This window comes from Mastomys coucha, unplaced genomic scaffold (assembly GCF_008632895.1).
Source record: "Mastomys coucha isolate ucsf_1 unplaced genomic scaffold, UCSF_Mcou_1 pScaffold22, whole genome shotgun sequence".
NCBI lineage: Eukaryota > Metazoa > Chordata > Mammalia > Rodentia > Muridae > Mastomys > Mastomys coucha.
Genome location: NW_022196905.1, coordinates 173,917,343 through 173,934,337, shown reverse-complemented (window position 1 = coordinate 173,934,337; position 16,995 = coordinate 173,917,343). Strand labels below are relative to the sequence as shown.

Sequence of the window (16,995 nt, the reverse complement as noted above, 5' to 3'; positions counted from 1 at the left end):
TGAGTTTCTTTATGTGAACAGGTAGCCTACAGCTCCACTCCTAGAATCTGTGATGGCTTTGCGATGATAGCAAGTGATGAGATTAGCTGCCAAGTCTGAGCCCAGAGAGCTTATGTACTTCTGGTAACCCACTGTCTTGGAACCTACTCACCTTCCTTGTACAAGCCCAGACTGTCTGCTGAAGAATGAGACTGGCTTTTTTTTCCTTTTAATTTATTATTTTATGTGTATGGGCGTTTTTGCCTACATGCATTTATGTGCATCACATGTGTGCCTTGGTGCCTGTGAGGGCCACAAGAGGGCATCAGATCCCCAGGAACTGGAGTTAAAAGGCATTTGTGAGTAGCCACGCAGGTGCTAGGACTTGAATTCAGGTCCTCTGAGAAAGCCCCTAGACTCTTAACTGCAGAGCCATCTTTCCAGCCCTTTTTTTTTTTTTTTTTTTTTTTTTTTTTTTTTTTTTTTTTTTAATGAAGTGAACTATCTCTGCTAAGGCCATTAAAGGGTAGCCACTCTCCCTTATCTCCACCACCAGCAGAAGAGCCACTTGTGCTGAGCCTTATACTAACCACCATGGACTCGGGCAAATGGGTGGATACTGTTTGGGCCAACGGTTTTGGGTACAGGTTGCCATCCAGTGTTAGGTGATTGCTTGGAAGCTGAGAAGTGGAGAGGGAGGGAGTGTTTCAAGTAAGAGTGTAACCTCAAAAAATAAAGGAATCAAAACCATGCTAGATTAGACCCAAGAGCAGTATGGGGAGACTAATAGGTTTAGATTCTCAACTTTCAGTAAATAGGAAGTCAGAACCCTAGAGAACAAGTATGGGAGACCAGCACCACTATGCTGCTACTTGGTGGGTTTTTCTTCACTCCTTCCATCAGAGTATAAAATAGGAATCGCTACAGGTTAGAGGACAATGCGCACCTGGATCCTGTCCTTCCAAGCAGGACTTTGAGAGAACGAACCACAGTTTGGTAGCCAAATATGGGGTGCCAACAAAGACTTCTTGACTTAAAATCTCTAAGGTCTTAAAATATAAAATCATGACTACTAGGGCTTGGTAGCATAGACTGTAATCTTGGCTGTTCAGGAGGCAAAGGCAGGGGCACTGCACGTTCAAGTCCTGACTAGGTGCATCTCAGCAACTGAATAAGACCCTGTATTAAAATTAAAAATTGGGTAAGAAGCAGAAGAAGCCGAGAGTGTAGCTCGGCAGTAGAGTCTCTCTCTGATATGTGTGAGGCCCCGGGGTTCAGCGCCTAGCACTACAAGACAAAACAAAAGAAAACAAAACAAAGAGAAATCCGGAAAGCCAATATGCTATACTTGAAAGAAAGGACGACTTGTAGCATCCCAGAGTAAAGACATCCAGAAGTCAGAGTGCTTTCAAAAGCTTCCGTTTTCACAAGCTGCCTCGACTGCTCAGTGAGAGACTTTACCTCTTCTTTATTCTGCCACTGTAACCATAAAATAGCATACTTTAAGAAGGAATATTTACCTTGACATGCTACAATGTTTTCTTTCTCTTGTATGATATTGCTGGAAAATATATCCCTGAGATGTGGCATACTCTTGCTTCAGGACTAGGTCCTTAAGCCTTGCGGTGTGAGAGTTAGGACTGGTGGAGTACTCAGGTGTAATAGTAAACAGATGGTGTGCCTAGTACCTTTTGTTTCAGCACCCACGGAAACTTTGATCTTTAAATAAAGTGCCATAGAGTACATATAAAATGGTTTTACTGAGCAAGCTCTTCACTCAGCTATGCTTTTTTTTAACGGGGAAGGAGCATTACACAAGCCCTGAAATGGCGAAGCATATATTTCAGGAGAGGCAAAGGCAGGAATAGTGAGGCTGAAGTGTCAAACAAACGCGAGTGGATAGAGAGATGTGTCTTCCCTGAAGTGCACAGTGCCTGTGCGCTGCAAAGAGAGGGGGCGTGTTTTAAAGTTGTTATTTTAATTGCTGCCTGTCTCCCATGAACATGTTGCTGCTTCCTTTTGACTGCCAAGTGACCGGCTCATCCAAAACTTTTCTTAACCGAGGACCCTCGTCCTGTGTCCGACTCTGGCCTCCTCCTCGCTGTGCTTGGCCATCCAGAGCGGCTAACAGGTCCCTGCTCACTGAAGCGTCACCTCTCACTCCCCAGTCCATCTCCGCAGCCCACTCGGACTGCAGCCTAGCAGCCCGCCGGTCCTCCCTATTGCAGCAGTCAGGGCGACAGCCAGCCGAGGGAGGGCCGAGCCGAGCTGGCCGGGCTCCGGATCTGCACGGGGAAGGGTTGGCAGGCAGCGCGCGGGGCGAGTTCGCAGCACAGGTAAACAGGCCGGCTAGGCACAGGGCGCTGTCGCCGCGGCCACCCAGCGATTTCCAGGCACGCAACTCCGCCTCCAGAGCTCTGTCCCCGCGCTCTCGTCCCCGCTGCTTTCGCAGCCCAGCAGCCGCCGCAGCAGCACTCCACACAAAGGACTGTTCCCCGCCGAGCAGCGCATCCACCTCCACTCCTCCTCCGGTGACAGCATCCCCGACAGCAGGGCTCGGGGCGCGGCGGCGCGGGGGGAACCTGTCACTCCCACAACCAAGGCGGTGGCAAAGGCTTTTCCCCCTTTTGCTTTTTATTCCTTCTTTCTTTTTCTTTCTTTCTTTCTTTTATTTTTAAATTCGCCTCTTTGCCTTTCTGTGGTTCCACCCATCTCCCCTTCCTCCCCATAAACAACTCTCCTACCTACCCCCCCAATAAATAAATAAAAGGAGGGCCAGGGTAGGAGTGGGGGCAGGAAAGGCGAGGTAGCTGGAGCCAGCCAGGCAGAGTCCGCACCGACAAGGCGCCCGCACGCACCTCACACCATGAGATGGCGACGCGCCCCGCGCCGCCCGCTGGGTACCAGCCCCAGCGCCCCGCATCCCCGGTCCGCCGGCCGCTCGCCTCCGCTGCCGCTGCAGCTGCCGCTGCCGCCGCCGCCGCCGCTGCTGCTGTTGCTGCTACTGGGGACCGCGGCCCTGGCTCCGGGGGCGGCGGCCGAGCGGGCGGCTCCTGCGGGGGCCTCGGTGTGCTACTCGTCCCCGCCCAGCGTGGGCTCGGTGCAGGAGCTGGCCCGGCGCGCCGCGGTGGTGATCGAGGGAAAGGTGCACCCGCCGCGGCGGCAGCAGGGGGCACTCGACAAGAAGGCAGCAGGCGAGGCAGGGGCAGAGGCAGGGGCAGGGGCTCGGGACCAGCCCGCCCAGGACCCGCCACCTTCCCAGGACCCTCTGTCCGCTGCCAACTGGACCCTGCTCACTGGGTCCCCCGAGCCCAGCACCGATCAGCCCGGGGACCCCGCGCCTTATCTGGTGAAGGTGCACCAGGTGTGGGCTGTGAAAGCCGGGGGCTTGAAGAAGGACTCGCTACTCACCGTGCGCCTGGACACCTGGGGCCACCCAGCCTTCCCGTCCTGCGGGCGGCTCAAGGAGGACAGCAGGTACATCTTCTTCATGGAGCCCGATGCCAACAGCAGCGGCCGCGCGCCGCCCGCCTTCCGAGCCTCCTTTCCCCCACTGGAGACTGGCCGCAACCTCAAGAAGGAGGTCAGCCGGGTGCTGTGCAAGCGGTGCGGTAAGTGCCACGCCATCCCCTCGGGCGGCCTCGGGCTCCCGTTCGACGGCTGTGGGGCGCGGGCGCTCCCAAGTCCAAGCGGACCTGGGGGTGGGGGGAAGTCTCGCAGGTGCCATGGGCCGGGCGATTTCTCCACGTTCCCGACTCTCTGGGCTTTTGCTCCGGGTAGAATCTCAAGTTTTGTCTTCGCTTGGGCTGCCTAAAACTTTTGAATCCCTCTAGGTTTGGTTCCCTAAGTTGATAAGGAACGTGTGTCTGTTGCTTTCGGAGGTGTTGGTTTCCTGAACTTGGTTGTGGTTAGGCATTGATGTCTGTGAGTTTCCCTGTGTGGTGGGGCTTCTCTGAAAGAGAAATCGTGAGCTTGGTTTCCAAGCTTTTTTTTTTTTTTCCCTGAATGTGGTCCTAAGGAGCCAAGGGATGTTTGTGGAGAGCCCTAGGAGGAAAGGACGGGGTGAGATGCCCCTCTAGATATTGGCAGAGTTTGGGGTTAACTAATACTCAACACACAGGTGGAGTGTGTAGCCAGTTCCTATGTGTATGTGAGAAGTACAGAGTGACTTTTCTTGGGAGGAGAATCCTGTCAAGAATTTTGGTCACAATATTTTGGTTTGGAGGATGTCTTTTCTGGTCTGGAAACCAGAACAGATGAATGTAATTGCGGCGCCTTTTACCTAGGCCTTAAAGACTCAGATGAAAAGTTTAGCCATCGATTTCCCAGGCTTTTCCCATTTTACCACTGGGTATTCCCTCAGGAGTGTCAAATTATCAGATTTGAGAAATTAGCTGAGAGTCTAATTACATGTCTGAGGTCGAATTGCATTTCTGCCATTCATAAAATGATTTCTAGGACCTAAATATCTGTACCCTTTCCTGATCACCATATAATTGCTAACACATAGCGGGGATTCCTTCTCAAGCCGTAAATTACTGTGATTACATATTACACAGTCTAACACAACTAATAGCCGACTTTTCTTGATTTTTGTATATTCGTTTAATGGATAGTTGGATTAGTTGAATTTTCACAAAACTCAGCATCATGACACACTCTGTCTGCGGCGCCAAGTGTGTCAGGTAATAAATAGCCAATTAGACATACATTTAAGGTTGCCATTGTGATGCTTGGGTCCTGCTGCTAATTAATGATTTAGGTTTAATGACAGGCAGGAGCAAAGTTCATCCACCATTCCTTTATGTTCACAACGTGTTTGGTGTGCCAGGGACCTGTTAGGATTGCACCACTCTGTGGTCAGAGGCTCTTGCTAATGGTGCTGAAGGAAGCTGAGTGACCTTTGGGATTCCCCAGCTCTGCTTGACAGATGTCACTGTATAACATGGGGACTGCTGTGCTGGGAGCTGTCTTAGGAGGCAGCCTGAAAGCTCAGCACCGCTGTATTGCACTTTATGTCTTTCTGTTACAGAATCTGAAATAAGACCTATCAGTCATAGCATGGGTCAGCTTTCACATGTTTTACTGTATGGAATTCAAGGAAGATTTTGACTTTACCCCAAACCGTATGAGGTTCACATCATTTCCTGTGCATCCTGAGGGCATCAACGAAGAGGTGTTTGCAGTTAGCTGGGACACCTGGGACTTCATGTGCCGTACCAGGTTGGCAATGCTGTTCATAACAGCTTTTAACCAGAAACAAATGTCAGATCCCAGCGATAATGTCCTTCCATGAATCTAGAGCATATTTGGACATGGAAAATCCATGTTGCCTGGAGAAATCGTATGGTATTTTGTGCCTCTAAGGCAAAAGCTTTACTGAGTGCAGATAGTGTTGCCCTTTTATTTGGCAGTCAAAGGGGATACACAATTTAAATCTTGGCTTTGGGAGAACTGATCATCTCTGTGCACCGGATTGGGAAGTTTAATAAGTCACAAAGTTACTGGACTAGATTTGTATAGTCAGAATGTTTGGTGACTTCAGTGTTACATAATTTAAGGTAGGAATATATGACATCTCAGTGGAAGGTTTACCTAAAGGACTAAATGAAACCTCACTAAGTTTTTTTTGTGTATTTACCCACAAGGTAACTTTGTATAAGGTGAGCTCAGTAAACCATACTTAGAATGTTGGGTGGAAAGGTGTGTGTGTGTGTGTGTGTGTGTGTGTGTGTGTGTGTGTGTGTGTTTGAAAACTCGTGAATCCACCCAACTGTGTGGGCTCAGTTATGCCATTCAGAAAGCACCAGGCAACAGGACACAGACAAGTGGAGAATACCTAAAGTGAATAAGGGCTGATTTGTCCTGCTCTGCTGCCCATGTACTTCCTCATGAGATTTAGGAAGAGTGATGGTGGAGAGGGCCTTATCTAACCACCAGAGCCCCCCCCCCCGTCCCCCCGGGGTGTGACAGTTCTGGGCAGGCTTGAGCCATGATGCCAGGCTGGGGAAGGAATACAGCAAAGTCATCTTGTGATGACTTAACCAGGGGGAAAGTTTCCAGGTCGTCTGCACTCAGCTGCAGGGCTATCTCCTACAAGTTGCTTACTAGTGTAGAAACTCCACAGGCAACAGATTTGCCTAAGGGCTGAGCTAACAGGAAGGTTTCCCCATTCCTCTCTCTCTCTCTCTCTCTCCCTCCATCTACCACAAGCTCTCAAGCAGTGTCTGCATAAAAACCACATGATAGGATCGACTCTTTGAAACAGAAACTATTCGTGTGTTTAGAAGACAACATGCAGTTTCATAGGATGTTTGCTTTTGAGCTGAAGTTTGAGTAAATTACTTGTTCGCAGCAATGGTTGGACCTCTCAGGCCTTCTCCTGCTCCCTCCCCCCACTGAATGAACTGAGACATGTGGTTAGGAATTTATGTTCATCCAAAAGCAGACTAGTCGGCCTTTCAGTTAAATTTCTGTTCTTGAAACAAATTATTGTTTGATCTGCTATGCTTTTTGTTTTTCAAAGCACTGTGGTGGTGCAAGGCAGAAGCAGATTTCCAAGAAGGAATAGTGGTCAGAAGCTGAGCAGCATCTACAGCTGAATCATGCAGATTTGGACATCAGGCTTTTATAAGCCAATAAGAGTCTGAATGCATGGAAATTACAAACATGCTTATCAAAGATAAACGGTACTTACTCTTTCTAATGCCCCCCCCATCACTGTTTAATAAAGTGCACTAACCTTACAGTGTTACAAAAACAAACAAAACAAAATATTGCAGGGATTTTTTTCCACTCAGCATTGAAGAAAATTATTCTTAATAAAAGCTGTACTAGGAAAATAGAAATATAAACATATTTTGCTTGGCTGCTTGTATTTCATGAATACACATATAAATTTAATTTCCTAAGCATTTGTGACTGCTTTTTTTCTTAAGCTATATAAATCTTGCTGTCAAAAAGCCCAACAGTTTCTCTCTGTTGAGGAGAGAAACTGTATGTGTATTTATTTATGTTTATATTAAAGTAAGAAACTGATAGGTCATTTGAGGAAACAGTTCTTTAGAATAAAAAGGTTTTAAAGGTGTGTTTTAATATTTGAGTTAAGAGAGCTTTACTAGCACTAGGGGATAGTTTGGATCATTTGGGGGAGTTCTATAAACCCTCTGAATTTAGGAAAAGTTTTACCATATGTCTTAATGCATTAGCTAAGACTGGAAGGCTTAAATAGCCCCGAGGATAAAATGCCAAGCTGTGCTTCCCCTGGCCTGTGCATTTATAGCAAACAAGACCAGAAGATGTGCTTAGGGCAGCTTGTTGTCCTTGTCACAGATAATCCATTCATTGTTCAGGGAATCTCCTCTGCTTCACTATCACTCGTTTCCCTCCTGGAGGTTTTCCTAATTGTAAACAACCTGTTTTTACATTTCAGTGACAATTTATATGCTGGCCAGATGTCCAGAGATCTCCAGCTGCCCTAAGTACTTAGTAGTGCTTGGATTCTTGTGGTTTGTGTAGAATAAGCTTTAAATGATATGAAAAAACCATCTTTATGTAGAGCTCTTACTGAATGGATATTACGATCAGTCTTATATAAATGCATGAACATTCTGGGTATAATACATATACAGTTTAGTTTCTTACTGGGCTTAGCAGTTACAGAAAAGAAGGGGAGCACATTGTGTGTTTATGGGAAAATCAAAGATAAGTCTTGGAGTTTTTAAAGATTCTAATTAGGCTTTGGGGATAGTTTTCAAAGTCACATATAAATGCTTCAAGTCTGTATGTGTGTATTGACTCTGCATAAACTTGAAGTGATGATTAAAATGATATTATGACAGATTAATAGGACTTAGCCGGCTACCCCATCCTGCCCAAATGTCACTTTATAGTACACAAGTAGGGCTTAGTGATACATCTCATTCAGATGTAAAGTTGCATGATTTGAGGCTTGGTAGAGACTAGTCCACCCTAGTTGAGGGACTGTTCTAGTTGACACAGAGCGTTTCCATGTTGCATGTGTGGGTTCTTAGTGTACCTGAGGCAAACCTGTTCCTGAAGGCTTACTTTCTTGATTTCCATCACTAAGTGATCCGTACATGTCCAAGTGGATTAAAAGGCGAAGCTGACAGCTAAAGTGGGTTGCATAGTCTCTGTTTATCTTAGATCTAATTGTTAGAAAGCAACTCTCCTTAGTATTGAGTAGCCATCTGAGCATTAGAGAGAGACCTATAAGCTGTATTTTGTCTTTTGCACTTTTAAAAATAAAAGTTTGTTTGTTTTTTGGAGGGGAAACTGGGAAAGGAGAAATTTACACGTAAATAAAGAAAATATCTAAAAAAAAAATAAAAGTAAGATATTTTTCTCAATGGAAAATAGTTTCCTAGAAAACTGTTTTTTAACTTATTGGACCTTATTGGACTTAGGATAATTTATATTTTTTTTTCCTAATGATCAGTAAAATAAAAAGATGAAATTCTTTCCATATGGGAGTGTTCTGGCGGCTCTTTGCTCTGGTCTCCTGTTTTGTGTCCCCTTTGCCCCTTTTTCCCTTATGGAAATCCTGCAATGGAAGCCTTAGGAAACAATGGAGTCATGGCTGGATCTCAGTGCATGCATCTAGGGTCACTGTTCACAATCTCATTGACTACCCATCTATTGACGTCTTGGGATTCAGCTCTCTGTGGCTTGGATATGTTAGATAACAGGCAGCTGAGATCACAGCACTATGAAAGAAGCACTCTTTTTCTTCTTGATTGGCTCCATGTCCACCCCGTGAGGATACAGATGGTTGCCTGTATAGCATCTCTTAACTCAGGGGCTTCTGATGAAAGGCCCAAGGCCCTGTCTTTGGATGTCTGCCCTGAAATGCTCAGAAGTGTAAGAGGAGTTCAGAGTGGTAGGCAATTCAGGAGCTTGTGGCCAGATTTCAGTGAATGGAGAGAACCCATAGAAGGAAATGGTTTCTTTGCCTTTTAGACTACTGTAGGAGGAGATGTGAGCTAAATAGAGCATATATGAGGGGACATGGATGACCATGGTTTTATAGTCTTGGTTGAGGGTATGCATAGGAGTCTAGGGATTTGAAAAGAGTTACTAAAGATGAGAGATCTTCAGGAGTACACTGTTTCCATAGCCATGTCTCTCAACTGGAAACTGCCAATAACACAATTAAAGCTGTAAAGTTGAGAGGTTAGCTAAAACTATGCAGTCATAGCTACCCCTCCTTGACTGTATCTTTGAGAGATATAGCTTAATTTTTGCATATATAAATAGATTAAATAATCATTAATCATTAATTGGTGACAGAGGCACTCCCAAATGTGTATATGGCGGCAATTATTGACCTTGGCTGTATTTTAAAAGGGAAAAAATTATTTTTCTGATTTTTTTCCATTCCCATCACTAGTTTGGTGAGATGAGTATCTGTAGAACGTAGCATCAGAAGCCACACCCTTCCAAGACACCATCCCTTCCCATGGCACCTACAGCTTTACCCCTGGATAGACTTTTGGGCTTCTGAGAAATGTTACTGAATTTCCAGAGACTTTTTCCCCCTCTCAGGTATTTTTGGACCAAATTTATTCCATATAGTTTATATCCCAGTGAGAAATACAATTTTCTGTGTTGTAAATGCTTGAATGTACACAGGAGACTTGGATAGTTAGTAACTCCCTAGTGCTGTTTTGTAAAGATCCATCATCACCCCCTGTCTGCATTTTGAGTACTTGACCTTAGCACTCAGAAATGCTGTGTTCACCTTCGCTCTGTACTCATGGACATTTGGGCATCTCAGTAGTGTCAACCTTTACTTCACAATAAAATTCAGTTTTGGTAACTGAAGAGGAAAAGTTTCCCCGTGTGCCCCTGAGAACTAATAGCTTCGTTTGGGGGGATAGGGGGGAGTTGAGATACATTTCTTTTTTGACCTATCTTGTTTTTAATGTCTTGTCAGTTCTTGGTTAGACTTCAGGGAGAACAGCATGTTTTCTTTGGGCTGGACTGGGATGATGAGGTCCTCCACTGTCTAGTTGGTCCTGGGGCTACTGTTGGAGGTGAGGCATTTCCCTAAGTCGGCAGTTGCTGCAGGGAATATACTCTGTGTAAAATGTGATGGCCATTACTAAAGAGGAAATAAATGGCTACCCTGTTTCCTAAGAATGTATCATTAGACTTTACGCTTGGAGAGGACTACACAGGCAGAACCCTTTGGAGCCCTCCAAGGTGAAGTGCTTTAGCTTAGAGTCGGTGTACCCATTTTCCAGTGACTGCACTGAGGTTCACCAGGTTCCACGTTTGTTGTCAGCTCAGACATAGCTGGGATTGCTCACACCATGCCCCTGGGAACACCAGAGGTTTCACTGGAGCGTGGATTTTATTAGAAAGTGTAGCATTTGGGGGAAATGTTCTTATTCTCTGAGCAGATTGTTTTTAGTTGTAAAAGCACCATCTTTGCCACATTAACTGTTTTTAGGTAAGTGTTTCAGTAGCATGGCATGCTTACGCTATTGTGCATCCGTTGCTATGATTTATCTCCAGAAGTTTTTCACCTCCCTAACAAATTTTGTAACCACTCTTCATAAGCCCCCCTTACCCTCTCTATCCCCGGAAGCTGCCCCTCTACTTTCAGGCTTGATAGATATGACTATTCCTCCTATATGCAATAGAACAGCTTTTGTTCTTTTGTGACTGGTTTATTTTCACGGAGTGTTACATCTTCACCATTCCTATGTGCCGTAGCAGGCTTCAGGGTACTGTCTTTCTAATGTTGGATTGTCTCATGTTTTGTGTGAACACCACATTAAGAACCAGAGTTTTTAATCCACTTACTTGTCATGACATCCAGGCCACTCCTGCCTTTGCCTGTTGTGGCTAATGCTGCTGTGACATGTGAAAATGTCTACTTGGGCGCTTGCTCTCGGACTGGAGGGGTTTGGTCCCCCAGATGGAATTTCTAGATCTTAGGCTTACTCTATGCACTTTTCCATAGCAGCTGCACTCTGTACTCCTAGCAACAGAGTGCCTAGGCTCTAGTCTTTTCCCATCCTCACCAGCGAGTGTTCATCTGAAATATTTTCATAACAGCTATCCTAGTGGGCATGAAGGGGTGGTGAACAATCTTTATTTTGTTTTCTGTACAAAGTTAATACCTCTATTATTGTCCTTAGTCAGAAACAAGTTCTCAGAAAATAGGTGCTAATCTACTCATAGCTACAATTGACACAGCTCTTAGAGGCCCGAATCTGAAACCATCAAATATTGAAATTAGAATAGACAACAGCTTACTTAAAACAGAGGTGTTTATAGAATAGTTAGGAAATACTTTTCAATGCTTGCCATCAAATTTTGCATGCCAGCTTATACTTTTATCAACTTAGCTCAGAGAGGCACCTCATCATATGCCTAACAGCATCAACAACTTTCAACTGATTTAATTTATTAATGGAATTTTCCATTTTTTTTCTTAATGGTTTGCCTGTCTATATTCCTTTTTTTAGAAAAAAGATTTATATATTTATTATATGTAAGTACACTATAGTTATCTTCAAGCACTCCAGAAGAGGGCGTCAGATCTCATTACGGATGGTTGTGAGCCACCATGTGTTTGCTGGGGTTTGAACTCAGGACCTTCAAAGGAGCAGTCAATGCTCTTTATTTCTGAGTCTTCTCTCCAGCCCCTGTCTATATTCCTATATTGATCAAAGCCCCACTCATTAGCTGCTGAGCTGGAGTCTGAGTCATTTTGAAGATTCTGTTGTTACTGGGGCCTTTCCTCATTCAGTTTCTCTGAATACTCATACTGACTGGAGCTACTGACACTCAGTGCCCTGCTCTGCCCCCGTGCAAACTCAACCTCACCTCGTTCATTTTACTGCAAGAACATTTCAGTCCAGTCTCACTGCTCCATGAATAAGTTCTTAGACTATTTCCTTTGCCTTCTGCCTCTTTCTCCTTCCTCTTCCCATTTCTACCAAGGAGGATTCTGGTCCTCTTTCAAGGGCAACTCAAATGCCACTGCTTCCCTGGTGTTTCTAGAAACGATTCCTGTCAGAAATACCCGTGGAAGCCTTTGGGCACAGGATGCCTCTTTATGGCCCACTCTTTGCAGTGACAAGATCTCTTGTATCATCTCATGCTCTTTCTTCAGCATATCTGTACTTTCAAACCCTTCCTTGGACATGTCTTTCCCTGAGCAGGCAACAACAGTATTCTGGTGAGCAGACATTTGCTGGGTCTGTAGCTTATTCACAAGCAAAAATGCTTTAGCCTTAGGAGTTGGGGAATCCTTGCTCCTGGCCCTTTCCAATTATACTGTGTAGTTTAGAGCCAACAAATTTGTCAGTTTCCTCATACATAAAATTGGAAAGTAGAATTAATATGCTTTTTGAGGTCCATTCAGATGTACCTGGTACTTATCTCAGAAATGAGCCACACTAACCTCCTCTGCTTCTATCTCAGGAGCTTTTCTCCTCCTCCTCCTCCTCTTCCTCCTCCTCTTCTTCCTTCTCCTCCTCTTCCTCCTCCTCCTCCTCCTCCTCCTCCTCTTCTTCCTCACAGCAATATTCTAAGGGGAAAAACCATAGGAAAACAGTGGTAGGAGTTTTAGACAATCCAAGAGAGGAAGAAGAGAGCTGGAAAAGAGAGAACCTTGAAGGAAGCATGTGTCCACCTTCCTTCAAATCCTGGGACCGCCACTTCCTTTTATGTCACTAGGTTAATCTGTCTCAAATACTAAATTATTCGTATGCATCAGCATCATCCTTACTGAAAGCAGATCACGCCTGTCAGCCTGTTTTCAAAAAGATAAAATGTAGCTAATGGATTAACACAGAGCTGTATGCTTTTTAAAACAAAACAAAACAAAAACTTTTGGTACTTGTATAATAAAATGAACCAGGAATATTATTCATACTATTTTACTAGGGATTTGTTTTAACAGTGTAAGCGTGCCATTGTTTGGGGGTCTGATAACTAGCTTCATTAGTGAAATGGATGGAGCCAGCACAGAGTCTGAATAGCTCCTCCTCCAGTGAGGCCAGGCTTGATGTTAGGGATCAATCTCCTACCATGAGGCAGGGGCTGCGCCATTCTTTCTCTGTTTATCATTATAAAGGTTTGGGTGGGAGATAATACTGTCAGTCCTTTTATGCATAAAAGAAGCAATGCAGAAACAAGGTGTCAAGAGGAAGATCATTTGATCTGAGTCTTTAAATTGCTACACAAAGCCTCATTACTGGCTTCATAGTACAGGACATGCTGTTCAGGGTTAGCTAGGCATGGATCATTTTTTCCCTGCCCCTCATGAGTTCTTCCAGTGCAAAAAAATTCAGTGATATTTATAAATCATGGCTTTTCAACCTATTTCTTAAACTTAGACCTTTCCTTTAGAATCTAGATTTATAAAGCAATTCATAGTAAACATACCAGAGAGTCTCTCTCTCCTGCTAGGACATCAATGTATCTATTTATTAATAATGAAACTATGATCACCACAGTTGCTACTTCTATTCCCAGTGGTTCCTTGATGAGCATTTATTCTATGCTAGATACAGTAGTGGGAGGTGATAAAAATACACTTAACCCCTCAGAATTTTATAGAATTATTGTCTCTTTTAAAATTATTTCAAACAAAACCCTCTTTTTGTGATACAAGTATCATAATGTATAAGCATATTGATTGATTCTCAGATTCTTCTTGCTCCCTAAATTCCATGGCCTCTGATCCAATTCTTACCCTGATAATAACTTCTTATCTTTGTTTTCTCCTCCAACAAAAAGCCAAACTTTTCTATTGATATCAGAGTGACTCTTCTAAACAGAAAGGAGCACACTATGCCCCTATTTAGAGCTCTTGAGTTGTCATCACAATAAAGTATTCTTTATAATAATACAAGGTGTCTTTCATTCTCCCCAAGTATTTAAATTAAAAGAAAATTATATCAAATTTTATTTTGTGCGTATGGGTATTTTGCCTGTGTTTATGTCCTTGCAGCATACACCTGCAATGCTTGCAAAGGCCAGAAGAGGGCACCAGGTACCGTGGAGCTGGAGTTGCCTATAATTTTGAGCTGCCATGTGTGTGCTCTGAATCCAAACTGGGTCCTCTGGAAAAATAGCCAGTGCTCTTAACCACTGAGCCATCTCTCACAGCCTCATTTCTCAAGTACTTTATCTGGTTCATTCTCCCGCCCAGAACCTGTTAGCACAGTGCTAGCATTGCCTTCTGTGTACAGGTAGCCGTGGAGCTCCATGCTTACACCTGCACATGTTCTTTTCTCACAGTCAGCTGGTTCTCTGTGTACCTTCTGTACTGTTCCTCCCTGATGTCTAAGACTGACCACATTCTTCAGTGCTAGATGGTTAAATAAAACTTTATAACGATAGAATAGATTATTCTGAATTTTGTAAAGATCTTGTGGAGGGGGGCTGTTGAGGTGGCTCAGGAGGTAAAGGCTGTCTGTCAACCTGAGCTTAATACCTAAAACTCATGTGAAAGCTGAAGGACGGAATTGACTCCACAAAGTTGTCCTTTGACACCTTTCATGCTGTCGTGGCAACATTCATGCTGATATATGTGTGTACATATATAGTCTTGTAGATGACAATATGATGAGCATACATTTATAGTATATTGTCCAACACTATGTGATTTATTAACCTATCATGCCTCTCTGTATCTGTCTCATCTCTATATTTGTTAATCGGTAGGATCCTAGAACTTGATACAACAAAATGCTAACCATATTTCTTTCTAGTGTTTGTGTTATAAATGTTTGGATTTTTCTTCACTTTGTTAATCTCTGTTTTCTAATATTTCTGAAAGTACTAGTCATCAGTTTTTGACAAGGAAAAAGTAGTAAATGCTATTTCTAACAAACATCAAATGTGGGAAGGGGTTGTGTTATTTTGTCTCTGTAGAATAGTTCCTCTAACATGGAGTATGCATTGCAAGGAGAGGCTGGACGCTGTAATAAATGGAACCTCAAATATTAACATCTCACCCACAGTAGTTTATTTCTACCCTATGAATGGAGAGATCATGGGATGTTCTATGCTTTTCTCTCCTCTGTGACTAGTGCTGACACCCGAGGCATAGCTGAACCCCACCTTAAGCCAGTTGGTTTAAAACCAATAGGGTTCCAGTTTGTAATGGTCATTTTCTTTTTATGAATACAACTAGTTTTTGAAAGTACATAAATTTATTTTCTGCTGTCTCAGTGTTGTGGGAGAACCCTGTAGCCATGAGCATATCATAAAATGCATCTATGTTTATTATAGATACATAGCGTAGTGACTACCTTCTCTTCCTTAGAGTCCGTTTAGCATTTTATGGGTGAATTTTGAAGTAACTCCTTAAGGTTTAAAGTTCGCTGAGCCTATTTTCATTTGATATCATTGCTAACGCAGAGGGTCAGGCCATAGGCCCTGTCTTTTCCTGGTACATGAGGATGTCTTTCTTAGCTCCGTGTTAAACAAATCATTTTGATATGTGGAGAAATGCTCTCCAGTCTTATCATTGCTGACTAAATTGAGTTTCATGATGCATTTTTGTTTTGCTTAGGAAGATAAATTAAAAATGGCTGATAAAGCTGTCTGTAAAAGCAAAATTGTTAGGTTAAACCTGCCCAGTATATTAAATGTATTGATGAGTAATCTATCCTCTGTTTTTAATCACTTTTATTAACTCTGCTGTAATTTTATTTCTAGTAACTCACTAAATAACTGTCATTATGTCCTCAGCAATATTTCTCTTTAAAATACTATCAAAAAGTCCATGAAAATGATTAAGGTGCCAATATTACCCACCTGCATCCTGTTAGCAAGAATAGTCAGCGATTTATGATTAGCTGGATAGTTGGTTGTGCTTTGTGTGTGTGTGTGTGCGACCCAGGAGAAAAAGAAACTGATTCACAACAGGTCGGCAGAGACGATGAATGATTTTGAAGGTGTGAAAATAATTAGCCTTTTATTCATCTACATTTTATATACTCTGATTATAAATGTTTTTAAAATATTTTCATTAAATCCTGAGAAGATTAAGACAGTAATCATGTATAGTTTAAACAATAGTGACTTGATTGTTATTCTTTCTGCTCTAGTCTTTATTGTGGGCTCTTGGGTTCTCCCGATTAAAAAGCATTTTAGAGCATTTTTGGTATCAGTTCAACAAATCACATATTTATTTGTGAAAATGGAATAAAAACTTACCATTAACTTAATTTTTGTCTTTTCCCCATCAGTTTAGGTAGCCATCAAACCTTATTTTTCCTCTAATCTTAAGGTCCCATTGTTTATGAGAAAAAATATAGGTGCTTTCTGAACTTATTATATAGGCAAATGAGAATTATGAGATCTTTAAACAATTATATGGAACTAGCAGGAAGGAGTTTATTAACTTACTTATTCACTAAATATTTTTTGGGTGTCTATTACTGATAGGTTGATACTGGTGTTTGGAATAACAATGAAGAGATTAGGCGTGGTCATTATGAACTAAGAGCATAGGAATGTAAAAACCTTTGGACAAAATAAAGGCAGTATATCTAATTACAATCGTACTGTGCCTTATAGGGGAATATGTAGGATGCCATGGGAACAGACTGCAGAGGATTTATGAATAGAACTCATGGTCAGTTTTACTGGATTTGCAATCGCCTAGGAGACACTTCTCTGGGCGTCTGGCTTCAATGAGTTTTAGACGAGGAGGTATGTCTACAGTACCATCTCATGAGCTTGGAAGCTGTCCAGTTGCATGGCAGCTCTTAGCTGCCTGTGATCCCTGACAATGGACACAGTGTGACTGGCTGCCTCATTTCCTACCACCACGATGCCTTACCATGACCTCTTCTTAAACCAAATGCCAGAATAAACCCGTTTTCACTTAAGTTGTTTCTGTCAGGTACCTTGTCAAGGCAGTGAGAACAGTAATAAGAAGAAATGGTACCAAGAAGTGCAGCTGCTGCTGCACAAAGCCCTACATGCCTCATAGTCCTTTGGAACTGGTTTGTGGGGGGG

At 43.3% G+C, this 16,995-nt stretch overlaps 1 protein-coding gene across 5 annotated transcripts in view; it reads left to right on the top strand.

Moving 5' to 3' along the window:
- The first annotated feature begins 3,361 nt into the window (after positions 1 to 3,361).
- The window catches only part of Nrg1 (neuregulin 1), a 1,068,405-nt gene continuing 1,054,771 nt past the window's right edge, over positions 3,362 to 16,995 (top strand). For 3 of the 5 annotated variants that reach the window (XM_031339492.1, XM_031339498.1, XM_031339500.1), the window contains exon 1: positions 3,362 to 3,590. In XM_031339492.1, the coding sequence (XP_031195352.1) occupies positions 3,470 to 3,590 (121 nt within the window). In that variant the 5' untranslated portion in view covers positions 3,362 to 3,469. The remainder of the gene's footprint in view (positions 3,591 to 16,995) is intronic. The other 2 variants (XM_031339487.1, XM_031339489.1) reach the window with 2 other exon arrangements.